General features: G+C 42.4%; 1 protein-coding gene and 1 non-coding gene across 16 annotated transcripts in view; one reads left to right on the top strand and one right to left on the bottom strand.

Moving 5' to 3' along the window:
* ERC2 (ELKS/RAB6-interacting/CAST family member 2) overlaps nucleotides 1–27964 on the bottom strand; it is a 900196-nt gene that overhangs the window by 510142 nt on the left and 362090 nt on the right. For all 15 annotated transcript variants that reach the window (XM_029052114.2, XM_039910367.1, XM_039910359.1 and 12 more), the window contains 2 exons: nucleotides 16707–16862; nucleotides 9090–9257 (listed from right to left, as the gene is read on the bottom strand). In XM_029052114.2, coding sequence (XP_028907947.1) covers nucleotides 9090–9257; nucleotides 16707–16862 — 324 coding nt within the window. The remainder of the gene's footprint in view (nucleotides 1–9089; nucleotides 9258–16706; nucleotides 16863–27964) is intronic.
* LOC114806828 lies at nucleotides 908–1044 on the top strand. The gene has a single exon (XR_003754886.1). It is a non-coding gene; the product is annotated as a small nucleolar RNA SNORA7 (small nucleolar RNA).

Genomic DNA, 27964 nt, shown 5'->3' with positions numbered 1-27964 from the left:
TGTACCTCAGTTACCTCATCTGTAAAATGGGGATTAAGAGTATGAGCTCCATGTGAGACAGGGACTGTGCCCAATCTGATTTGCTTGTATTCTCCCTAGTGCTTAGTTCAATGTCTGGCACATAGTAAGTGTTCAGCAAATACTCAGCACTTAGAATAGGGGCTGGCACACAGCACTTAAGAAATACCAAAATTGTTCTTATTATTATTAATTGGTTCCATGTAAATTGAATGTCCTGTAAATGAAGTATAATTTTCCCATGGGAAATAATGTAAAGTGCATTAATGCATTCCCAAGATCCCAAATATTTACTCAAACTATAGAAATATACTTAAAACACTTAAATTTATACTTAAAACAAAAATGAAAAACACAATATAGCTACATCATAAAACAGCAATGTAAAAGCACCAATAATGAAGGATTTCAAATTATTTTTGGTATATATTGGTACAGTATTTAATTTTCAGGGTTCTGTCTTTCATATCTTATTCCATGAAAAGGTAATAGTGCTAACATTCTTCCATAATCTATGCATACTGAATAAATCTATTCTCTAATGCTAAACTGAAATGGGCCTTAGCTTCTCTATTAAAATCTGTGAAAATGCTTCAAAGAGAGGAGAAGGGAAGTTTTTCAATCAGGGTAAACATTGCAGCAGCATCTCTAAATGAGGGAATGCTGTAAAAATGCTGGCATGAAAATTAAATAGCACTATTGCAAAAAAGAGATAAAAGAGGATCATTTTAATGAAGGATGATTTTATAGCCTTTCCCCCCATCCCACATCAAGAAAACTACAGGTTTAGTTCATTCATTCTAATCAGGAAATATGACGTACTATAAAAAGAGGAGAGAGTAGTGATTGTAGCTTGCTTACTATATGGAGCCGAGTATCAGGAGTACGGCCCCTCTGAGGGTCGCACCTGGAGAGTTTCCAGTACTCTGCCAGTCTCGACGACAGGAGGAGAGTCAAGCAGAGGCATATCCATTCCATTCCTAGCTTGGCCAGTGGCTAGCGAGTGGAAGGCAATCTGCTACAAGTCAAAACTCACCTGTGCTGGGCAGCAGCAGTATGGAAGAGAGTCAAGGGTGGAGACAAGTTGACAGCACAGAAGGAAGCAGTGGTAAACCACTTGCATATTTTTTCCAAGAATAGTCTATGGATACACTACCAGAATGATTTCAGATGGAGGAGAGGTGTACTGAGAGAGATGTACCCATGGTGTTGCTATGGGTCGGAGACGAGTCAACAGCATAAAACAAGACAAGGTCAGGAGTATGGGGTTCTTGAGGCACTTCCAGTTTGTAAAAAAAATTTGAACCTTCTATACTCCTTTCTCCCATCCTCTCAACAGGATGACAATATTTGTTCATGATATGAAATTGACAAATGATCATTATTACCATTTCGCTGTAATGTTTTGCAATTGAAGGTACATTGGGGATGTAACTAAGGGATCAAGGAGTGAAACCTAATAAGGATCTTCACTTTTAAGTCCTTGGAAGCTATTTTGGAAAATAAATATTATGTTATGGATTGTGTGGTTTCTTAGTAGGCATACAATTATTATTCTATTTATTGCACATACATCATATGGTGTCTGGGCATGTGGACAAGCTAAAACAAACACCACCACCAGCCAAACCACACAACCACAGAACATGAGGGTCCCCCCAACCTTGAGTTGGCCCCTCCCATCACTACAACCCCCACAAATTCTCTTGGGTTAAGAGGCTTCATTGCACAAACATACCTCAAACTGGCCAATTAACAAATCTTTGAAAATAAAACTTCTAATGGTCTATATCACCGCCAAACTCTTGCCCACGTCCTCCTAGAACCTTCTCCCCCTTCATATAGGGCAGACCATCACTCTCCCTACCTTCAAAGTCTTAATAAAATCACATCTCCAAGAGGCCTTCCCCAGCTAAGCCCTCATTTCCCCTACTACCTTTTCTCTTCTGCATCACCCTTGCACTTGGATCTGTGCCCTCTGAGGAAGCAGCATGGCCTAGTGAAAAGAGTCTCTCTTGTACTAAAAAATCTTTCCCTGAAACCCACTGTACTCTCTAACTAGTGCTCTACCTCCCTGTTTCCATTCTTTCACAAGCTCCTCGAACTGCTTTAATTTTCCTTCAATCAGCTCTCTCAATAGTATTTATTGAGTGCTTACTATGTGCAGAGCACTGTACTAAGCGCTTAAAATGAACAAGTCGGCAACAGATAGAGACAGTCCCTGCCGTTTGATGGGCTTACAGTCTCCTTTAACTCCCTACAGTCTGGACTTATGGGTACATCAATGCACTGAGACCGCAGTCACCAAGGTCTCCAATGGCCTCTTTATAAACAAGTCCAATGGGTTCTACTTGATCCTAATCCTTCTTGATGCCCGCAGCTGCCTTCTAAAATGGCGAGCAATCTCTTGAGATGAGATACTGGGTTTTGTGGACACAGTACTCACCTGGTTCCCCTTCTACTTCCCTAACCACTCCTTCTCAGTCTCATTCAATGACTCCTCTTTCACCACTTAACCCTTAACTGTCCCACCAGGATCTATTCTGGCTCTCCTTTAACCTTCTTGCTTTACATGCACTCTCTCAAAGGCTCATCTCTTTGCATGACTTCAGCTACCACCTTCATCTCCACTTTGATGCCCTACTGGCTCCTCAAACTCAGCACAGCTAAAAATTGAACTTCTCATAAAACCCTCTTCTCCTTGTGACTTTTGCATTGTTGTCAGCAGCGTCACCATCCTCCCCATCCCAGATGACTGCAACTTTGATGTTAACTTTGATTTCTTACTATCTTAACTCCCACACTAAGTTTGTTGCACAATCCTTACAGTTGTTACTCTATCATATCTTCTGGATCAGTTCCTTCTTCTCCACCCAAATAGCTACACCTTGGTTCAAGCTCTTGTCATCACCCAGACTACTAGACTACTATCTAGGAGAGAAAAGAGAAAACTAGAATAGGTTCTAAAATCACTAAATATAGCACAATAAGGTATAGTCTTCTTGTGAGCCCCACGTGGGCATGCATGTGGAGCCTGCATTGACCTTTTAAGCCACACATGCACTCATTCACCGTCAGTGGGGTCTTCTTTGAACATGAAGGACAATGACCTATAAACTATTGTATCAGCTCTCTCACTAGGCTCCTTGTCTCTTCATTATGTATTGCACTCTAAAGCATCTTTCAGCAAACATCTCGTTACTCCACAAAAACCTCCAATGGCTACCCATCTCTTGTCCACCTAACAATCCCTAAATACATCTATATAATCATCCTTAGCACACATGCACATATAGGTATATATACTCTTCTGATTTAGTCACATTATTCATCTCTCCATATCCCTGCTACTCAACTCCAGTTATAATTATGCTCTTCCTCTTTTTCCCACTATTTATAGATAATTTATATCTGCTTGTTTCCCCCATTAGATTGCAAACTTCTTGAGGGCAGGGACCATGTCCTATTGTATTCTCCTAAATGCTTAGTAGAGGGCTCTGTCCAAACTAGGCATGCAATGAATGCCACTGATTGACAGGAGTAACTTGAACAAGATAGCAGCCCCGAATATTTGCTGCTCTAGCATTCATTCATTCAATCAAATTTATTGAGTGCTTACTGTGTGCAGAACACCATACTAAGTGCTTAGGAGAGTATAATGCAACAATCAACAGACATATTCCCTGCCCACAATGAGCTTACAGTCTAGAGGAGTGAGAGAAAGACATTAATATAAATAAATTACAGATAAGTACATAAGTGCTGAGGGGCTGGGAGGGAGAAGAACAAGGGGAGCAAGTCAGGGCAATTCAGAAGGGAGTGGGAGAAGGGGAAGGGGAGGTCTTAGTCAGGGAAGGTCTGTGCCTTCAATAAGATGGCCAAATTGGAGGAGGAAAGGCATTCCAGGCCAGAGGCAGGATGTGGCCAAGGGGTCGGCAGAGAGATAGATGAGATTGAGGCACAGTGAGAAGGTTAGCATTAGAGGAGTGAAGTGTGCTGACTGGGTTGTAGTAGGAAAGTAGCAGGGTGAGGTAGGAGGGGGCAAGGTGATTGAGTGCTTTGAAGCCAATGGTGAGGAGTTTTTGTTTGATGTGGAGGTGGATGGGCAACCACTGGGGATTTTTGAGGAGCAGGGAAACGTCATGAATGTTTTTGTAGAAAAATAATCTGGGTAGCAGAATGAAGTATGGACTGGAGTGGGGAGAGACAGGAGGAGGCTGGGAGGTCAGCAAGGAGGCTGATGCAGTAATCCAGGCAGGATAGGATGAGTGAGTGCATTAACGTCAGATCAGTTTGGATAGAGAGGAAAGGGAGTATTTTAACAATGTTGTGAAGGTGGGACCGACAGGATTTAGTGACGGACTGAATATGTGGGTTGAATGAGAGAGAGGAGTCAAGATCACAGGCTTGTGAAACAGGAAGGATGGTGGTGAAGTCGACAGTGATAGGAAAGTCAGGGGGACGACAGGGTTTGGGTGGGAAGATAAGGAGTTATGTTTTGGACATGATAAGCTTGAGGTGAGGGGAGGACATCCAAGTAGAGCTGTCTTGGAGGAAGCAGGAAATGTGAGACTGCAGAGAGGGAGAGAGATTGGGGTTGGAGATGTAGATTTGAGTATGTCCACATGAAGACATAGGAGCGAATGAATTCTCCAAGGGAGCGGGGTAGTTGGAAGATAAAAGGAGACCCAGAAGTGAACCTTGAGGGACCCCCACAGTTAGTGGAGGAGCCCATGAAGGAGACTGAGAATCAATGGCCAGAGAGATAAGAGGAGAACCAGGAGAGGAAAGTGTCAGTGAAGTCAAGGTTGGATAATGTTCCAGGAGAAGGGTGCAGTCAACAGTGTCAAAGGCAGCTGAGAGATGGAGGGGAATCAGGATGGATAGAGACCATTGGATTTGGCAAGAAGAATATCGTTGGTGACCTTTGACAGGGCTGTTTCTGTGGAATGAAGGGGATAGAAGCCAGATTGGAGGGGGTCAAGGAGAGAATTGGAGGAGAGGAATTTGAGACAGCGAGTATAGACAACTTGCTCAAGTAGTTTGGACAGGAATGGTAGGAGGGAGATAGGGAAATAACTGGAGGGAGCTGTGGGGTCAAGGGAAGGTGTTTTTAGGATAGGAGAGATGTGGGCAATTTTGAAAGCAGAAGGGAAGAAGCCACTGGAGAGCGAACTGTTGAAGACGGCTGTTAAGGAGGGAATGTATGTCCCTTTGGTGGCTGCCCAGGCTCTGTGGAGCCAGTCAGAAGTAGCTGAATAAATACTAAGGATTTGTCACTGAATGAGTGTGTCTATGGGTGACTTTCAATCTTCGACTTCCAAAATTGGAATCTCAATGACTGGAATTTAGCTGTCTTGTATTAGAGACGACGTGTCGCCTGCCTCCTTGTCTCATGTTCTAAAAAGAACTTTCCTGCCATCACATATATTCCAGAGCTAAGACCAATGCTTTTATTACCACAGACTATCTCTTTCTGTACTTGTAATAAGATTATAAAGAATTACTTGGTTATCCAATTTCAAGGAGCTATCACATGGAAACTCCTTATGGTACACACAGTGTCTTTCATTTGAATTTGAACTCAGTTCCTTTGTTCTAGGCATAGAATGAAATGTAATATATCTCTGTTTTAGGATCAATATCCTTTTAACCCATAACAAGTTAGGGAGGCTTCAATTTCCTCTATATAGGCTAAGAAAAAAAATCCTTTTAATGTACACTTATCCTGCTGCCAAAAATCCTTTGCACATGATTGTACAATTATAGCGAATTTCAACTTAAATTGCTTCCTGTAAGAGGTGGACATCATTAAGCAACATTCTCCATTTCCTTTTACAAAGAGATTTTATAGGGGAGAAAAGACCTAAGAAAATTATTTGGGTGTTTCCAGCTGATAAAATCATTAAGCCTGCACTGCTGACTTCAAAGTAACTAAGGGAAATTGTCTCACTTTGAGTTTATGTGAACAGCAGCTTGTTCCATTTCAAATCCTCATTATCTTTTCCGGGTCATTTAATTATTGAAAATGTAACAAAAGCAATCAATAGGTAATTTTTCCTCAATATATTTACAGTGTCTACTTTGCATTATAAGTTAATATTTTGTAATGTCCAGCCTTTTTTTCTAAGAAAAGACGCCAAAAGAAATGCTTGGGAATTTCAGAAGTCCTCATACAATATTTAAAAGCTACTAATTGCATAAATATGCTACTCACATTTTTTCCATTTAGATTTCAAATTCCAAAATAAAAGAAAGGCTCTGACCTGCATTTAAATGATTGTCTTTTTTTTCCCATTTCCCTTGCTGCAACTTTAATCTGTAGCCATTAGTGTCAGTATTTCATATATTTACAGATCTTTTTTAAAGTTAGTGAGTGGCAGATATGGGGGTTGGCTTCTCTTTGTGTTAGAAAGAGGGAAAATGAGGCAGAGAGAAAAAGAGACTTACTCAAAGTCAGCCTTTCTCCAAGTGACAGTAGAAGTGGGATTACTACATCTTTAGTTTCCCCTAGGTCTTTTTGGGGGGAGAAGAGGCAGAAGAGAGGGAGGAGGAAAGGGAAGGCAAATAAGGTTATAGATGAAAGTGGTTCAGGCAGGACTGATTTTCAGACTATGCCATGCCAAAAACCTAGAGAAAGGAGTTCAAAGATGATTTCGAAAAGGCTAGAGACAGGAGTGAATAGGATCAGAAGGGAAGGGGTTGAAAACAGGAAAAGGGCAGATAGACATTAGATGAGGAGTAAAGTGATCACCTAAAAGGTTAATACTCTAATAATAATCCCCAGGCCTGACTGCTTGCTGGCAGAGTAATAATATTGAGCTTTCCAAAGTTCTCAAAGCTACCAGGATATTGCCAGGATTGTACATGCAATTGATGAACACTCTCTAGGTACACAACAGGAGGATGGGAGGCTATCCCTTGGTGGTGAGGACACAGGCCCTCATCTTCACTACTGGGCAGCTCCCCAGAATGTTCTGTTAAAGCTCCTTTGAACTGAGTCTGGTCATTTGAAGCAAATAGCCATGGGATTTGTAGGTGCACAGTAATATTTCTGAGCAGGGAATGTGTCTGTTAATTGTTATACTGTACTCACCAAACGCTTAGTACAGTGATCTGCACACAGTAAGCACTCAGTAAATACAATTGAGTGAATGAATGAATGAATTAATTAATTAATTAATGAGGTTAAACAGCATAGCAGCCCATGGCACACCTATGTGCTTACACTCTTCACAACAAGTTCTATCTCCCTTTGTGGTAGATGGGAGGAGCAGAGGGAGAAGGCTGACAAATGGGACCAGACACACCTAAACACAGGTCTGTTTCCAGCAGACATTTTGAGCCACTGCTCAACTAGTGATAATGTTTTCCTGGCCATGCCACAAACCTCCATCTTGGAAGAGCTTATTGAACAGTGGTAGTGATGCTGACAGCAGAGAAACTATCCTCTGCTTCTTTGACATCACTGCCATCACCATTCACTCTCACCATGGCTGAGGCGTTCTGCCTCACACCTCCACCTACACATGCCCCTAATTGGTCCTGCCACAGGTATTCATTCATTCATTCAATAGTATTTATTGAGCGCTATGTACAGAGCACTGTACTAAGCGCTTGGAATGTACAAATAGGTAACAGATAGAGATAGTCCCTGCCCTTTGACGAGCTTACAGTCTAATCGGGGGAGATAGATAGACAAGAACAATAGCAATAAATAGAATCAAGATAAATAGAATCACTGTGAAATGCACTCTTTTGTTCCAAAATGGATTGTCATACCCGAGTCCTAGAAAGGATATCAACAAAAGCAACAAATCTCGATAGCTAATGTAGAAATGGGCCCTTGAGTATGAGATAAGACATTTTACCAGTTTATTTCATCAATTTTACACACATTAAGTAGTTTTCACCCTGACACAGTCTACTTTATACTACCTTTTGCAAGGAATTAATTTGTCTATCAAAAGAACAATCCACTGGAAATTATTTGGGCCAAATGATTACAAATAATAATAATAATATCACATTGAATTTGTAGAAGACATTTTTGCAAAGGCCTTTCTCATTTTAACCTTACACCATTCATCTATGAGGTACATTTTATCAATCCAATTTTAGAGATGAGGTAACTGAAGAACGGAGAGCTAAAGTGACTTGTCTGAGGTCATACAGAAGGCCAGTGGCAGAGCTGGGATCAGAATCTAGGTCTCCTGACCCCGAGCACCGCATCCTTTCCACTAGTCCTTGCTACTTGCCTAGACCACATTGCCTGAATAAACTAAGATAGTTCTTAAAGCTAAAACAATTCAGTAGTACCATGTTTTGGCTGCTCATTCCAGTAATGCCCTTCATAAATTAAAAAAACTGGTGCCAGATTTACTAAAACTACATATATGATTTAGTTGATATTAATTTCTGTATTGTATATCAATTATCCCAAATAGGTTCAGCTCTGGAGAAAGAAGCCAGAATAGGTTGATTTTAGTGAGAAAAAAATCAGTTAAATATAGGTAGATTTGCTATAATGATTTTTCATGCTAAAATATTTTTAGTACCCACAAAATATTTTTTATCTCTTCCAGTCTCAGCTAAAACTATTGTTTTCAACTAAAATTTAGATATTTGACAAGCAACCACTAACCGATAAGAATGCAAATTTAAGAAATCTTAATACATTCACCAAGTTCACCTACCTTGAAACTAAGAAAACGTTTGCAGAATAGTAAAATACATAACTATGAATGCTGAAAATCAAAGTAACCCAAAGGAAGACCCATGAAGTCAAAGTTGTAAAAATATTACATAGTTCAGAAAACCAGAAATATTTTGCAGTGTACTTGATACCAAATATATCGGTAGAGACAAGTCGCAAGTCATATAATACAACTGTATAGACTATCAATAGCACATATATAGGACTGAAGATTCATTATGATTTTTGACAAGGGGGAAAAAATAACCTGGACATTGCTGTTACACAGAGTCCTTTGGCAAATGTATCATTTCAACATGACACACTCCATTAATTTAACATTTATGCTGCATTGTATCATGGCAAAATACCTTACCTCTGTCTGAAGTATGGCAGCTCTCTGTTCTTTGGCAGTAAGCGACTCTTTAAGCACTTCAATGTGTTGCTTGCAATCTGAATTTTGATTGCTAAGGGTTTCAAGCTTTGTTTGTAAGGCAAGAAGTTCTGATTCTTTCTTTGAAAGTTCCTGCTTCAGTTGATCAATCTAAAACAACAAAACAACACGTTTAAATTACCATTTCTTATGATCGGCACTTCAGTGTTAGTCAACCAGGGGGATCTTTTGGTCATAGAAAACCTATGCTTTGTACACTCCCTAGGTTTCTCTCACCCTACTGTGGAGAGTAGCTACAGCGTACCTGTCGACTTTTCTTCACCTCTAGATGGTAAGCTTGTTGTGGGCAGGGAATGTGTCTGTTATATTGTACTCTCTCCAGGGCTTAGTACAGGGCTCTGCACACGGTAAGTGCTCAGTAAATACTGTATATTGGTGAGGGGCCCCAAGCCAGCACCTATGTGTAGTTTTATACTGGAGGACAAAGGATGAGGCCTAAGGCCTACATAGGCAGAGATTTTTACACTACAAAACCCTTGCCTACAGCCTACTGCATCCAGAGTGGTGGTTTTTTTTCAGGATCCAAAAAGCTCATTTTCAACACTGATATGCTAGGTACTAGGAATTCCAAATTTTGGCCTAGCATTTAAAAGATACATGGTGTTTTGAGAGAGAGAAATCCAGGATTGGGCAAGGTCCCGAATATTAGAAGTCTGTTGTGTTCTGCTTGAATCTTCAAATCAAATGTTAAATATCCTGAAATATTTCACAACTGTAATGCTATAAAATCATATACAGTTGTGCCTGTTACCACAGATTATACTTTGTTGAACATATGTAAACAATTTTGCTGAAATTATAGCCAAGAGGCACGTCCAACCACATATATGCTCTTCTACACACCTTAATATGTAGGACATTTGCCATGGAATTTCATTTTCTCATTCCCCCTAAGCCACTCAATAGAGAATTTTATGTGGCTTTAAGTTGGACTATGGTACCATGTACAGAAAGTTGCCACAATGAATTCTATGTTACATTTACAACTCTATAGCCCTAATGCACCCCATGAAGACTCAATAAAAATGAATTGATGATTACGAACTTGTCGGGTACAAGCATCTACTGAATAAGAACCATATCCTTGGCTTCACTGACACTGTCCTCTCCTGCTTCTCCTCCTATCTCTCTGGCTGCTCCTTCTCAGTCTCTTTCACAGACTCCTCCGTATCCCACTGAACCTCAAACTTAACATTTCCATTAGAGAACTCATCTTCTCACCCAAACCCTGTCCTTCTGCTGCCTTTCCCATCACTGTAGACAGCACCACTATTCTCCCTGTCTCACAAGCCTGTACCCTTGGCATTACCCTTGACTCATCTCTCCCATTCAACTCACATAATGAATGTCACCAAATCCTGTTGTTTCTCTTCACATCATTAAAATCCACTCTTTGTTCTCCATCCAAACTGCTATTACACTGATCCAAACACTTACCATATCCTGCCCTGACTACTGCATCTATCTCTCCCCACTCCACTCTTTAACTTCTTTAGACTGTAAGCAACTTGTGGGCAGGGAATTTTTCTGTTATATTGTATTCTCCCAAGCACTTAGTACAGTGCTCTGTACACAGTAAGCACTCAGTAAATAGGATTGACTGACTAGGCAGGGAACATTTCTACCAACTCTGTTATACTGTACTGTCCCGAGCACTCAGTACAGTGCTCTGCACACAGTAAACGCTCAATAAATGCCATTGATTCATTCTGCTGTCAGTATCATTTTTCTAAATCAGTTAACATCTCCCCTCTCCTCCAAAACCTGCAATGGTTGCCTATCCATCTCTACATCAAACAGAAGCTCCTTATCATTGGTTTTAAAGCATTCAATCAGTTTGCACCCACCTATCTTACTTCACTGCTTTCCTACTATAACCCAGCCTACATGCTTCACTGCTCCAGTGCCACTTTACTCACTGTACCTTGATATCATCAATCTCGCCACTGACCCCGTGGCCCAGGTCTTCTCTCCGGTCTTGAAAGCCTTATTTAAACCACATGTCCTCCTAGAGGCCTTCCCCAAAAAAGCCCTCATTTTCCCTATTCTTCTCCCTTCTGCATCATCTATGCACTTGGATCTACACCCTTTAAGTACTTGAGAGTCACCCCACCCTCATTCATTCAATAGTATTTATTGAGCGCTTACTATGTGCAGAACACTGTACTAAGCGCTTGGAATGAACAAGTCGGCAACAGATAGAGACAGTCCCTGCCCTTTGATGGGCTTACAGTCTAATTGGGGGAATCCCCACAGCACTTATGTACATATCCATAATTTATTTTAATGTCTGTCTCCTGCTCTTGACTGTAAGCTCCTGGTGTCAGGGAACACTGATCACAGTAAGCATTCACCCACACTGCTACCTTGCTGGTACAATCTCTCATAATATCCCAACTGGATTACTGAATCAGCCTCCTTTCTGATCTCCCATCCTCCTGTCTCTCCCCACTTCAATCTATACTTCACTCCACTGCCCAGATTATACTTCTGCAGAAACACTCTGGGCATGTCACTCCCCTCCTCAAAAATCTCCAGTGGTTGCCTATCAACCTTCACATGAAACAAAAACTCCTCACTATTGGCTTCAAAGTTCTCCAGCACCTTGCCCCCTCCTACCTCACCTCTCTTCTCTCCTCCTACAGCCCAGCCCACACACTCTGTTCATTCATTCATTCATTCATTCAATAGTATTTATTGAGCGCTTACTATGTGCAGAGCACTGTACTAAGCGCTTGGGATGAACAAGTCGGCAACAGATAGAGACAGTCCCTGCCGTTTGACGGGCTTACAGTCTAATCGGGGGAGACGGACAGACAAGAACAATGGCACTAAACAGCGTCAAGGGGAAGAACATCTCGTAAAAACCGATGGCAACTAAATAGAATCAAGGCGATGTACAATTCATTAACAAAATAAATAGGGTAACGAAAATATATACAGTTGAGCGGACGGGTACAGTGCTGTGGGGATGGGAAGGGAGAGGTGGAGGAGCAGAGGGAAAAGGGGAAAATGAGGCTTTAGCTGCGGAGAGGTAAAGGGGGGATGGCAGAGGGAGTAGAGGGGGAAGAGGAGCTCAGTCTGGGAAGGCCTCTTGGAGGAGGTGATTTTTAAGTAAGGTTTTGAAGAGGGAAAGAGAATCAGTTTGGCGGAGGTGAGGAGGGAGGGCGTTCCAGGACCGCGGGAGGACGTGACCCAGGGGTCGACGGCGGGATAGGCGAGACCGAGGGACGGCGAGGAGGTGGGCGGCAGAGGAGCGGAGCGTGCGGGGTGGGCGGTAGAAAGAGAGAAGGGAGGAGAGGTAGGAAGGGGCAAGGTGATGGAGAGCCTTGAAGCCTAGAGTGAGGAGTTTTTGTTTGGAGCGGAGGTCGATAGGCAACCACTGGAGTTGTTTAAGAAGGGGAGTGACATGCCCAGATCGTTTCTGCAGGAAGATGAGCCGGGCAGCGGAGTGAAGAATAGACCAGAGCGGGGCGAGAGAGGAGGAAGGGAGGTCAGAGAGAAGGCTGACACAGTAGTCTAGCCGGGATATAACGAGAGCCCGTAATAGTAAGGTAGCCGTTTGGGTGGAGAGGAAAGGGCGGATCTTGGCGCTCTGTTCCCCTGCTAACCTCCTCACTGGGCCTCGTTCTCGCCTGTCCTGCCGTCGACCACTGGCCCACATCCTACTTCTGACCTGGAATGCCCTCCCTCCTCACATCTGCCAAACTAACTCTCTTCCCCTCTTCAAAGCCCTACTCAGAGCTCACCTCCTCTAGGAGGCCTTCCCAGACTGAGCCCTCCCTTTCCCTCTGCTCCTCCTCCCTTCCCCATTGCCCCTGCTCCCTCCCTCTGCTCTACCCCCTTCCCCTCCCCACAGCACTTGTATATATTTGTACATATTTACTGTTCTATTTATTTTAATGATGTGCATTTATCTATGGTTCTATTTATCTATTTTGATGGTAGTGGTGCCTGTCTACTTGTTTTATTGTCTGTCTCCCCCTTCTAGACTGTGAGCCCATTATTGGGTAGGGATTGTCTCTGTTGCCAAATTGTACTTTTCAAGCACCTTAGTACAGCGCTCTGCACACAGTAAGCACTCAATAAATAGGATTGAATGAATTCAATAAATACCATTGATTGATTTAAATTGGTAGAATACATAGAAAAGCACCATTTTCAAGGGTGCTCTTAATAAATACTACTTAATAGTGTAGATTATAGTGTGTTTTTTTTAAAGACCAATGAAAAAGCTAAAGAGTAGAAGAGAAGTAGACTGATTATTACAGTACTGCATTTTCTTAGAGAAATAATATAGGTTAGAAAATGAGTATCCTTCCATAAAAATAAACCTCTTGCTGTTTTACATACATATATGCAACAAAAATAGAAAGTGATCCATTTAAAAAAATCCATGCATGCCGAACACTAAGAAAGTCTGTCTCCAAGATATCAAGGAAAAAGTTATGGTTAAAGATAATCTGAATTACATCACATTTTATATGAGACCCATGTGGGTATCACACTCACTTCATCTCTTCTGAAAGTTCTTCCCACAGTTATGTCTGTGACACAACACCCTGAAAATATAAGCAGCCAAAGAAAATAGCTTCTTTACCGTAACAGATATGGCCCCTGTGTCTAGAAATGATATGCTTATTAGCACTGTTTGGTTTATGATATTTATAATCTGTCAAAGGTTAATAATAAAATGTGTTACAAATTTGGTATAGATCAAGCACGGGAGTGTGATATCTTTGGCACACACTGAAAACAGAGGGAGACACTAACATATAGGTTCTGGTATCACTAGATGACACATGTTGGGGTGGGAGCAAAACCTCATACTGAACAAGGGAAAATCACAAATGCTAAAAACCAACGAAGATTTGCACTGAACATTCTAATTTTGAAAGCTTCACAGTTTTTCTGAACATTCAGAGTCACAAACATCTTTATGTATTCTCTCAGGGAGATTTAAACTCTGAAATTAAACTCAAGGCAAATTTGGAATTTGATCCTAAGGGTCGGTTACTAAACCCAATAAAAGTCCATTTGGTCTTTCAAGTTTGTGTTTCTCGGATATGACAATGTCTTTATGCCAACATTTAATGTCAAAATTCCTGTGAGACACAAATAAAGAGATTGTTGGACAGACTGCATCTGCTGTCCTAAAACCTCAGAACATATCTGACATTTGATTCTAAACCCCTTCTGCAACCTATCTATGCCTCCACAGCAATGTCCCCACATATTATTTCCTTTATATCATGTTTGCTGAAGTACATTTATTTGAGAATCCTCAATGACAAGATCTCTGTCTAGACTCATGTCTGGAATTCTGTTCCCATCTTACTAAACAAGTAACAAGACCCATGAGTATTCACTACTCCGTGCTCCTCTGGCCGCCATCTCTTTTCATCGCAGGGATCAGTTCAAGATGATAATTATTTCTAAAATTCCAGAGACTAGTTTGTGGTTAGTGTCAATTTCCATTTTTGGACCATCACCTATGTGAACATATACACCTTAGAAAAACCCTACATATCAGAAAAGGAAGCACAGCAAAAGGAACATGTCTGCCATGTACTTAATGCTATCTACAATTACTACTAATCCAGTAGAGGATTCATAATGTAATCTTTTCTTGGCTTCCATTTGAAAATGGGATTATGAAAGTGTGAAGCCTTTTGGAGGGCAAGGCACATGCCTTAAGCGCACCCATAATGCACTAGAACTGGAATCAGCAACCATTCCTGAGGGATAATTCCTGAAAAATTGCCACAGTGCACATTGGACACCCACAAAGAGATACAGATAAAGGGCAGCCTCCACTGAAATTAAATTCTGGATTCATTGTTCCACAACACAACTGCCATGCTGAAGATATGCACCACCACCAGGGAACACATGAACCCTCTGTCATTTATGGAAGGAGAGGACAATAGGAGAGCAGCAGGAGCATTCTGGGCAAGCTGCGTAGGTCTTGAGAGTGACCATTCCAATCCCAAAGAAGCACCTGGATTTAGAAGTGCTATCTCAACCCAAAACATGGCCTTTGGTGCTCTCAGAATTGTGAGCAATCCGCTTTTCAGTCAAGGGTTTTGCTAACTCCTAAACTCAAACATTACAGTTAATGAAGTTAAAGCAGCATAGCCTAGTAAAAAAAGCATGGGCCTGGGAGTCGGAACACCTGAGTTCTAACCCTGACTCTGTACTTGTCTTGCTGTGTGACCTTGGACAAGTCACTTAACTTCTCTGTGTCTCAGTTACCTCATCTATAAAATGGAGATTCAGACTGTGTCCAACCTGATTGATACCTCAGCACTTAGTACAGTGCCTGGCACATATTAAGAAGTTAACAAATACCATAAATAAAAATAAAAATTAATACTTAATTATGTATAATTAATGTATAGTGATTGTTAGAATCCAATATTTGGGAGTTAAATCCTACTCCCTCCTACTTACACTGTGAGCACCAGAGAAGCAGCATGGCTTAGTGGAAAGAGCATGGGCTTGGGAGTCAGAGGATGTGGTTTGTAATCCCAACTCCACCACCTGTCTACTGTGTGTGACTTTAGGCAAGCGACAACTTCTCTGTGCCTCAGTTACCTCATGTGTAAAATGAAGATAAAGACTGTGAGCCACACACAGGACAATCTGATTAATTTGTAACTACCCCAGCACTTAGAACAGTGCTTGGCACATAGTAAGTGCTTAACAAATACCATAATTATTATTTTTATGTGGGACAGAGACTGTGTCCAACCTGATCATTTTGTATCTATCCACCACTTAGTACAGTGCTTTGCACATAGTAAGCGCTTAACCATAATTAATGAATTAAATTGGATTTTTAATATAAATTATTTTTCCATATAATTTCCTACCCATTTTTTGGATTAAATATTTTATAAATAGTTCATTTACCATGAAAATTGACTATATTAGGTGTTATATATACAGCCATTCTTCTGGCATCCCAAGTATTTGGAGTTTATCCAGAATAGATTGGGTACTAAATATTTGAGAAGCCAGAGTTAGTTGTATACATCACACCTAATGTAGCCAGTTTTCTTAATAAACTATGAGATGCAAGCTATACATGAAGCAAAACAATGATGGGCAAGCCAAGTAACTGGCAGATGGGGCAATAGATGTCATCTGCAAACAGACTGGTCACTAATCTGCCCATGTAGGATTCCCAGAATATGCCGGGCAGATGCCATCACCAAACCTATTGGTCAGAGACGGATGCAGCATGCTGGAGATATACAGCTATAACTACAGTTCTCTGGGCCACTCACCTTCTACTGCAGCAGAGTAACACAATAAACATACTATTTGTAGTCTTTTTAGCTTTCTCTACCCTTTCCAATCCCCTATTTCAACTTCTTTCTCAGCTCCTTATTTATTCTAAAGTCTACATGTTATGTACTTTATTGAAATTCACCCATGTGAATTCCCAGAAATAATGCTATTGAAAAATAGCCACATAAGCTTCATTTTCAAGTTATGTTAGCAATAGCATGAAATTTTATATCACAATATTACCTTATTTTTCATGAACTTAGAATGACTTTTGTAAACCTCTATTTGTTTGATCTCTTCTTCTCGGTCCTCTGTGTTCAGAACGCCATTGGCTTTTAACATCTGGATTTCATCCTCAAGATCTCTTATGTTTCGTTCCAGTGAAGCAATTTTTGTATCCTGTCAGTGAAAAATGGAGAGAAAAAATATTGTTGGGCAAAATACGAACATGAGATTTAATAAAGTGATCCTGGTATGGATAAAAATGGGTTAATGATAGACAGTAAAACCAGAATTGCTCAGAATAAAAATAAAATATTTTGTTGTTTTTTCCCTAAAGGTGATATATTTTGACATGGCTCTGAAATTTGTCTGGAATTTACTCACACAGTAATAATTGATAATAATTGTGGTATTTGTTAAGGGTTTACTATATGCCAAGGACTGTAGTAAGGACTGGATAAATACAAGATGATCAGGTCCCACCTGTGTCTCACACTATAAGTAGGAGCGAGCATGTGAACTGAACCTGGCATTGTTCGTATATTCATATCAGGAGTTTGGGACAATATCCCCAAGTCAGCATTTTTAGATGATTTGCACTCAAAATAAGAGCATGTACATACATATATTTTGTGGCTATATTCCTGAAGCCATCTGAAATTTCATAGTATGGGTACATTAGGATAAATGTTTGGTCTAGAGATATTTGGTTCTTCCTTATCTTGGAGTTGGAGTTGTCAATTAATCAGTGGCATTTATTGAGTGCATACTATGTGCAAAGCACTGTACTTAGCGCTTGGGAAACTATAAAACAACAGAATTAATTATATTAGTGATATGTGATTCCCATTAGTTATGAATGTCCCACAGCTGAACCCTGGTTATATGTTGATTTTCTGTAAATTGAAAACATTATAAACAGAGATAGTGATATATCCAGCTATCTGGTATTATGTGGCGCAGTGGAAAGAGCACGGGCTTTGGAGTCAGGGCTCATGAGTTCAAATCCCAGCTCTGCCACTTGTCAGCTGTGTGACTCTGGGCAAGTCACTTAACTTCTCTGTGCCTCAGTTCCCTCATCTGTAAAATGGGGATTAAGACTGTGAGCCCCACGTGGGACAACCTGATTCCCCTGTGTTTACCCCAGCGCTTAGAACAGTGCTCTGCACATAGTAAGCGCTTAACAAATACCAACATTATTATTATTATTATGTAGGAAAACCAGACAAAAGTGTCCCAGGATGAAAAAAAACATGTCACCATCTTTCCTAACTTCAAAATTGTCTTAAAAAGCCATCTTTCCAGAAGGCAAAGCATTGTTCTCACGAAGTGGAATATCTGCGAAACAGAGTGATTAGAGTAGAACAGGTAAAGCGAATAAAAGTTAAGGACATTTTTAGAGGGCATTTGGAGGTACAATTCCAACAGGACACAGTGTGACAGCAGGTCCAGACTAATTCAAATACTCCTGGGGCTGAATACCAGGGATCCCAAGCTAATTCCTCTCCTTAACCCACAACACCTATGTGTGCCAAAACCCCAGCCACTCTGCTCAGAAGACACCTGCTCAGCTTCGGTAAATCAGCGAGGAGTTCAAGAAACTTGAATTTGATTTATATCTGATTGTTAATCCAAACCAAACTAACAAATATTCTAGAGTCATGAGTCACTTCTAGAATCCCAATAGGAATCACAGATAAGAGACTATGCTAATTTGAGTTATTTTTGTGAAAAGATTTGACAGATGAGCACAATTTAACATATTATATAACCCAATGAGGATGCTCATTCATACCGGGGATCATTCTATCCTGACTTGACTACTGCATCAACCTCCTCACTGACCTCCCTGCCTCCTGTTTGTTCTTACTTCAGTCTATACTTCACTCTGTTGTCCAGATCATTTTTCTACAAAAAAAAAGTTCAGTCCATGTTTCCCCACTCCTCAGAAACCTCCAGTGATTGCCCATCCATCGTCACATTAAACAGAAACTTTTTACCATGGGCTTTAAAGCACTCAATCGTATGTTTATTGGTCCCTCCCATCTTACCTTGCTGATTTCTGACTACAACCCAACCCACTCACTTCATTCATTCATTCAATAGTATTTATTGAGCGCTTACTATGTGCAGAGCACTGTGGAGAAGCAGCGTGGCGCAGTGGAAAGAGCACGGGCTTTGGAGTCGGGGCTCATGAGTTCGAATCCCAGCTCTGCCACTTGTCAGCTGTGTGACTGTGGGCAAGTCACTTAGCTTCTCTGTGCCTCAGTTCCCTCATCTGTAAAATGGGGATTAAGACTGTGAGCCCCACGTGGGACAACCTGATTCCCCTGTGTTTACCCCAGCGCTTAGAACAGTGCTCTGCACATAGTAAGCGCTTAACAAATACCAACATCATTATTATTACTAAGCGCTTGGAATGAACAAGTCGGCAACAGATAGAGACAGTCCCTGCCCTTTGACGGGCTGACAGTCTAATCGGGGGAGACGGACAGACAAGAACAATGGCAATAAATAGAGTCAAGGGGAAGAACATCTCGTAAAAACAATGGCAACTAAATAGAATCAAGGCGATGTACATTTCATTAACAAAATAAATAGGGTAATAAATATATACAGTTGAGCAGACGAGTACAGTGCTGAGGGGATGAGAAGGGAGAGGAGGAGGAGCAGAGGGAAATGGGGGGAAAAGACGGTTAAGCTGCGGAGAGGTGAAGGGAGGGTTGTAGAGGGAGTAGAGGGAGAAGAGGAGCTCAGTCTGGGAAGGCCTCTTGGAGGAGGTGAGTTTTAAGTAAGGTTTTGAAGAGGGGAAGAGAATCAGTTTGGCGGAGGTGAGGAGGGAGGGCGTTCCAGGACCGCGGGAGGACGTGGCCCAGGGGTCGACGGCGGGATAGGCGAGACCAAGGGACGGTGAGGAGATGGGCGGCGGAGGAGCGGAGCGTGCGGGGTGGGCGGTAGAAAGAGAGAAAGGAGGAAAGGTAGGAAGGGGCAAGGTGATGGAGAGCCTTGAAGCCTAGAGTGAGGAGTTTTTGTTTGGAGCGGAGGTTGATAGGCAACCACTGGAGGTGTTTAAGAAGGGGAGTGACATGCCCAGATCATTTCTGCAGGAAGATGAGCCGGGCAACGGAGTGAAGAATAGACTGGAGCGGGGCGAGAGAGGAGGAAGGGAGATCAGAGAGAAGGCTGACACAGTAGTCTAGCCGGGATATAACGAGAGCCCATAGCAGTAAGGTAGACATTTGGGTGGAGAGGAAAGGGCGGATCTTGGCGATATTGTAGAGGTGAAACCGGCAGGTCTTGGTAACGGATAGGATGTGTGGGGTGAACGAGAGGGACGAGTCAAGGATGACACCGAGATTGCGGGCCTGAGAGACGGGAAGGATGGTCGTGCCATCCACGGTGATAGGGAAGTCTGGGAGAGGACTGGGTTGGGAGGGAAAATGAGGAGCTCAGTCTTGCTCATGTTGAGTTTTAGGTGGCGGGCTGACATCCAGGTGGAGACATCCTGGAGGCAGGAGGAGATGCGAGCCTGAAGGGAGGGGGAGAGGACAGGGGCAGAGATATAGATCTGCATGTCATCTGCGTAGAAATGGTAGTCAAAGCCATGAGAGCGAATGAGTTCACCGAGGGAGTGAGTGTAAATGGAGAACAGAAGAGGGCCAAGAACTGACCCTTGAGGAACTCCAACAGTTAAAGGATGGGAGGGGGAGGAGGCGCCAGCAAAGGAGACCGAGAATGACCGGCCAGAGAGGTAAGAGGAGAACCAGGAGAGGACGGAGTCCATGAAGCCAAGGTGAGATAAGGTATGGAGGAGGAGGGGATGGTCGACAGTGTCAAAGGCAGCAGAGAGGTCAAGGAGGATTAGAATGGAGTAGGAGCCATTGGATTTGGCAAGAAGGAGGTCATGGGTGACCTTAGAGAGAGCAGTCTCGGTAGAGTGGAGGGGACGGAAGCCAGATTGGAGGGGGTCTAGGAGAGAATGGGAGTTAAGGAATTCTAAGCAGCGATTGTAGACGACTCGTTCTAGGATTTTGGAAAGGAAGGGTAGTAGGGAGATAGGGCGATAACTGAAGGGGGAAGTGGGGTCAAGAGCGGGTTTTTTTAGGATGGGGGAGACGTGGGCATGTTTGAAGGCAGAGGGGAAGGAGCCATTGGAGATTGAGTGGTTAAAAATAGAAGTTAAGGAAGGGAGGAGGGCAGGGCTTCACTCCTCTACCTCCAATTACACAGTGTACCTCCTTCTTGTCTATCTCCCTACTTACCCCTTGCCTATATGTAATCTCTGGACTGGAACTCCCTCCCCCTTCATATCCTAGAGACCATTGCTCACCCCACCTTCAAAGCCTTATTAAAATCACATCCTCCTTCAAGCGGCCTTCCCCAACTAAGCCCTTATTTTCCCTATTCCCTCTCCCTTCTCTACTGCACTTAGATTTGTACCCTCTATTCACCCCACCCTCAGCCCCACAGCACTTATGTTGATATCTATAAGTTATTTATTTATATTAATGTCTGTCTCCTCATCTGTGAGCTTGCAGTGGGTGAGGAATGGTACTACCAACTCTGTTATATTGTACTTTTCTAAGTGCTTAGTGCAGTGCTCTGCACACAGTAAATTCTCAATAAATATGATTGATACACCTAAGAGTGCTGAAGGATCTCAGGGAGTAGCAGTTGCAAAATTCATGGCAAGAAGATTCAACCTATTGCTATAAATTTCCACAATAAAGGAAGACCGCCAGATTACCAATGCAAACTGTAGCCATAAGAAGGGTTCCAGAGGTAAGCATAGGCATTATACACAAGTATCACTCCGCTGCCCGGCTCATCTTTCTGCAGAAACGATCTGGGCATGTCACTCCCCTTCTTAAACAACTCCAGTGGTTGCCTATCGACCTCCGCTCCAAACAAAAACTCCTCACTCTAGGCTTCAAGGCTCTCCATCACCTTGCCCCTTCCTACCTCTCCTCCCTTCTCTCTTTCTACCGCCCACCCCGCACGCTCCGCTCCTCTGCCGCCCACCTCCTCACCGTCCCTCGGTCTCGCCTATCCCGCCGTCGACCCCTGGGTCACGTCCTCCCGCGGTCCTGGAACGCCCTCCCTCCTCACCTCCGCCAAACTGATTCTCTTTCCCTCTTCAAAATCTTACTTAAAAATCACCTCCTCCAAGAGGCGTTCCCAGACTGAGCTCCTCTTCCCCCTCTACTCCCTCTGCCATCCCCCCTTTACCTCTCCGCAGCTAAAGCCTCATTTTCCCCTTTTCCCTCTGCTCCTCCACCTCTCCCTTCCCATCCCCACAGCACTGTACTCGTCCGCTCAACTGTATATATTTTCGTTACCCTATTTATTTTGTTAATGAATTGTACATCGCCTTGATTCTGTTTAGTTGCCATTGTTTTTACGAGATGTTCTTCCCCTTGACGCTGTTTAGTGCCATTGTTCTTGTCTGTCCGTCTCCCCCGATTAGACTGTAAGCCCGTCAAACGGCAGGGACTGTCTCTATCTGTTGCCGACTTGTTCATCCCAAGCGCTTAGTACAGTGCTCTGCACATAGTAAGCGCTCAATAAATACTATAAATAAATAAATAAATAAATAAATAAATAAATAATAAGTATCACTTTTATTCATGGAAAATTAGTAGAATCAAATTTATGATCAGTTAGCTCTTAGAAAAGTGACACTTGTTGAGGGAAAACAATCATGGTTATTGATCGCTTACTATATACAGTATTTTCGCTTTGAAAAAATACTTCCCCTTTACCCTTGGGAAAATTAAATTGCATAAGTAGACAATGCCTGCTCTCAATGGGTTTACAATCCAGCAACGAACTAACAATCTAACAACCGTAAGCAAAAGGATACATGGTTTCGATAAGGATAAATTATGTTTAATCTTCTGGAGTTCTTTGAAGGGGTCAATAAGCATATGGATAGAGGGAACCATTTGACATAATATATTTGAATTTTTCAACCGTCATTAATGAGGTTCTACATCAAAGATTAAAAAAACAAAAATAGTAATCATGGAAGCTCCCTATCTAGCTTTCCCTGGACCTCCTTAATCACCAGTCCTTCTGTTGCTTCTCAGGAGGAGGAGCAAGATGGATGCCTAACTAACTCTAACTAATTAGATGGATGTTCTAACTAACTCTGGGCACATGGGCTAAAGTCCCGGCTCACCAATCGCTTCCATGAAGCAATACAGTCATTATGGACAGTGATCCTGCTTTTTGACAACCTCGTCCAAGATAATCAGATTATGTGTCATGTTATTTTATCAGCCAGGCCTTTCTCTGAGCTGTTCCTGAGCAGATTCAATAAGTATTGCAGTCGGGGGTGGCAGCAGAGGGGAGGGGGGAAGCAGTGAGGGAGCATGGGACGAGGCAGGGCTGTATTTCCACTGTCCTCATGCAGGCAGGTAGCCCTTTATCCACAGTGCAGACAACTCCGAGCCCCATCTTATGGTTTATGTAACCACCTTAGAGATGGAGAGTTGGGCTTGGGGGTGGTGGCAATGACAGCCTGTGCCTGTTGTTTATGGAATTATGTGGGGTAGGGTAAACCAGGTGGGAATTCAGAAGCTGTACTCTTGTACCTTTTTTAATGTGGATCCTAATAAAGCTTCAGCAAATGTAAACTATAAAACACTGACTGAAAACATCACTATGCACCAGGCCCGCCAATACACACACACACACACATATATAAATATCCACAAAGACTCAGGCCTCACTTCACCTCCCAGTTAGCCCTACAGGCTAGAGTGGAATGTGGGGTGTTTTTTACAGGAGAGAATTACTAGGGGGTCCTTGCCAAATGAGGTGGACTGATCCTTAGTGCCCAGGCTGGAGTTACAGATGAGAGAAAGCTCCAGGGCTCCTGATGGAGAGCTGTTGATGTAAAGGAAGCCCTAAGGGAACATTCCAGCACAACTGATCTGAATTAAGGGATGACCTTGTGGAAGTCTGTGTTGGCCTTCCCAGACAGATTTGAACCCATAAGGGACTGACTTTTGTGGAGGTCTATAGCCACGACCCCACTTCAGGATAAGATTGGACCCAAGAATGTGACACTATGGCCCTGGGGAATGCAACGGAGCTCATGGGCCGCAATATACACCCCTTCCCAAGCCAATCATCTCCTTTCTAGGTGAACTAATCAGTGGAAAACTCAATTATCAGATATTTCTACCATTAAGAGCTTGTCTGTGGGAACCAATCAGAAGATATGGGTCATTAGTGCCCCCTCAAGCAATCCTTTCAACGGGAGTAATAATACCGAAGAAGTAAACCCTAGGCCAAATCATTTCTTTGTTCCTTTTGACTTTAGTGGACTGAAAGTTATCATGCATAACATCAGTCGAACACCCTTACTGGGTTGATATAGCAGATTTGTTAGTGTTCATTTTACCTATAGAGAATTTAAAAGGCAGTTACTGTATTGTCAAATAAATATTTTAAATGTTTCTATAAGAATACTAGGGAAAAAAAACTGCTTATAATAATGTTGGTATTTGTTAAGCGCTTACTATGTGCAGAGCACTGTTCTAAGCGCTGGGGAAGACAGAAGGGAATCAGGTTGTCCCACGTGGGGCTCACAGTCTTAATCCCCATTTTACAGATGAGGTAACTGAGGCACAGAGAAGTTAAGTGACTTGCCCACAGTCACACAGCTGACAAGTGGCAGAGCCGGGATTCAAACCCATGATCTCTGACTCTGACTCCGGGCTCTTTCCACTGAGCCACGCTGCTTATGAAGACCAGAACCAATTTAAAAGTGGACTGCATCTTACAGTATGAGGCCTTTTTTGGCCAAATCATGTTGGAATTGAAATTTCAAAGAAAGATGAAAATTAACTTGTTCAGGTTAAACGTGTATCCCAGAAAATGAAAATTTTATTATTCTAAGTAATCCTTTGGGTCACATAGAGGCTTTAACTGGGGAGTTGGAGGGAGCTGGAACTCTGCCATCCTCTCCCTGGGCTCCTCCAAGCCAACAATCTCCCCTGTCTTCCTGATGCTCTGGAGAAGCAGCAAGAAAGAAATGGATTGGTCAGAAACTGACAGGCAGAAGTTTCTGTTAACAATGTCTCCTCCATTAATATAGTAGCTGACTATGTAGGAAACATCTTATTAGGGATGTGGTCAGATAAAATTCCTATGCTAATTAATGTTGACTTCAGAGGAAACAGAAAATAATTCTGGCAAGACTGGGCATAGAGAGTGTGAAAAGGTACCATATTTCATTCCATAGACCAGGACTTATAGAAGATAAACAAAGCAAACTGTGAGTGTGCATGAGCTGTAGGATTTCATGTTGAAATGTTTTTTTGGAGGGGATGAGGTGGGGTGCAGGTGGGAGGGCTCCAATGAATTCTTTAGCTGGTCACAGGGAGATGAGGTTAGGAACACTTGCTGGAAGGGGGTTAAGAAGAGATCTGGCTAGAAGACGCAGGAACAAGCATGATGGTAACTATTTTTGCTTCCACCCCTAACTGCTTCAGCTAAAGTTTAAAGACTACACAATGAGGATTTGGAATCTTGGGTGTTTTACTGTTAAAATCACAAATTCATGAAAATGAGAAGTAATCAGATTGAACACAGTCCATGTCCCACATGGGACACAGTCTTAATCCCAGGGATTAGAACCCAGGTCCTTATGACTCCTAGGCCCATGCTCTAGCCACTAGGCAACACTGCTTCTCCCCTCTTTCACACTTGGCCTCACTATGTAAGGAAGAAGGTACATGGACAAACATCTCCCTCTCTATATGGCTCCTCATATCAGGTGAGATTTGGAGACATCTCAGCTCATTGTTGGGGTTTTTTTGTTTTTCCTGTAGATTTTGGGGGGAAACAAATGTGTCCTAAATAATTTAATGCAAGATGTGGGACAGACCTTATATTTCAAGACTTTTCTACCTTCATAACCAGTTCAGGTCATCTTAATTCATGGACTACTCTCCATTTTTGTAAAGAGCAGAAAGGACAACTGGGAATGGGCCTGTGTAACCTACACAGTCCCTTCAAGACTTAGAGACTCAGATGATGGACTGATCTCAAGTGCAATTTGTATGAGGCTATTGGACAGGCACAAGTCTGTTAGTTCCAATCCTCAGTAGGGGTTAAAATACCAAGAGAGATGAGGAAATGAGTAAAAGGATATTGTAGAACAGTGATTTAACCTGAAAAGACCTAGTTCAGAACAAGATGCAAGGCAGCTCTGGGGAAACATCACTAAACTTATCAGTTTTGTCTTGGAACCCTTAGCTCATTTCAGAGTCATTCTCTGCCATGAATCATGTGTTTTGCCTGTTACCATGCCCCCAGTCTCTTTCCTCTAGATTGTAAGCTCATCATGGGTAGGGACTGTTTCTGCTAATTCTGTTGTATTCTCTCAAGTGCCTAGTACAGTGCTTTGCACATAGTAAGCACTCAATAAATACCATTAATCGATTGATTCACTTTTCATACTTCCCAGCCTATCACCTCAGAAAGGTCTTTACTTTCATTGTTAAAGGCTCTGACAAAGCTGATTGTTACCCAAGCATTTTTCCTAGCCTAAACTATTCGATCAGTGAAACCAAGCTTACGTTAGCAAAGTCTCTACTTAAGGCAGCTGTCTTGAGTTATCCAGCTAAATCAAACTGAAAAAAAATTGTTTCATAGATTTGTATAATTCAGGCAAAAGTATTGGGGGGAGGGAGGTGGTTCTCTCCCAAGCGCTTACTACATTGCTCTGCACACAGTAAATGCTCAATAAATATAATTGATTGGGATCTGATTTATCTAGGTAATTTCCATGTGGCTTGAGTAGTCTAGGACTAAGATGAATACATGAAAGTATGAATCATGTGTTTATGCTTTCTCTGTTCATTATTACAGACATCAGCAGCAGCAGCATGCAACTACAATAATAATAATAATGATGGTATTTGTTAAGCACTTACTATGTGCCAAGCACTGTTCTAGGAGCTGGGGTAGATACACGGTAATCAGGTTGTCCCACATGGGGCTCAAAGTCTTAATCCCATTTTACAGATGAGGTAACTGAAGCCCAGAGAAGTTAAGTGGCTTGTCCAAGGTCACACAGCAGACTACTGGTGGAGCCAGGATTAGAACCCACGTCCTATGACTCCCAATCCCATGCTCTTTCCACTAAGCTATGCTGCTTCTCAATAATAATTATGGTATCTAAGTGCTTACTATGTGCCAGGCACTGTACTAAGCACTGGGCTGTATACAAGCAAATTGGGCTGGACACAGTCCCTGTCCCATGTGGGGCTCTCAGTCTTAATCCCCATTTTGCAGATGAGGTAACTGAGGCACAGAGAAGTGAAGTGAATTGCCCAAAGTCACACAGCAGACAAGTGGTGGAGCTGAATTAGAACCCATGACCTTCTGACACCCAGGCCCGTGCTCTATCCACTATGACATGCTGCTTTCCCATACTCTTCCACTGTGAAGAGTACTTACTGTACTAGGTGCATGACAGCCTAAATTCAAAGTAGAAGACATCAACCCTGCCCTCGAGGGGTTTACCAATCTACTGTGGGAGTGTGGCAGACCAAGGTCTGCTCAGTCCTTCTTGGCTGAAATAAGACAAGAGTCATTGCTGGAGAGCTTGCACTCTGTGGGGTCCAAAGCCATTTGGAGTTTCCCTTTCAGAAAAGGATAATAATAATAATAATGCTGATATTTGTTAAGTGCTTACTATGTGCAAAGCACTGTTCTAAGCGCTGGGGGGATACAAGGTGATCAGGTTGACCCGCATGGGGCTCACAGTCTTAACCCCATTTTACAGATGAGGGAACTGAGGCCCAGAGAAGTGAAGTGACTTGCCCAAAATCACACAGGAGGCAAGTGGCGGAGCTGGGATTAGAACCCATGACTTATGACTCCCAAACCCGAGCTCTTTCCACTGAGCCAAGCTGGATTGGGACCCTCTAGCAAGCACGCCCCATTCTTCTACCCTTTGACAACTACCATAATCCTTTGGCTCTCATTTAAGAGATAAGCACCGTGGAGAGAAAGAGATCATTCAGTGCCCAACCAACTGCCTCCTTCCCAAAATTGGATGCAAGAAGTTCAAGGGATTTGTATCTACCTCCTGCTCTGTCAGCTCCCCAAGCAAATGTGTCCCTCTGGCATCCAGGAAGCACCCAAGACTCCCTTCCAGTTACAGACATGGTTAAAGCTCTAACTGGGGTTTTATCAGAAAAATTGAAATGATTTTGAATGTCAATTATGTAACACATATGAAAGAACTGCAGTCCAAA

This window comes from Ornithorhynchus anatinus, chromosome X1 (assembly GCF_004115215.2).
Source record: "Ornithorhynchus anatinus isolate Pmale09 chromosome X1, mOrnAna1.pri.v4, whole genome shotgun sequence".
NCBI classification, from domain to species: Eukaryota; Metazoa; Chordata; class Mammalia; order Monotremata; family Ornithorhynchidae; genus Ornithorhynchus; species Ornithorhynchus anatinus.
Note: the sequence above shows the minus strand (reverse complement) of the source record. Positions and strands in the feature narration are given on the sequence as shown.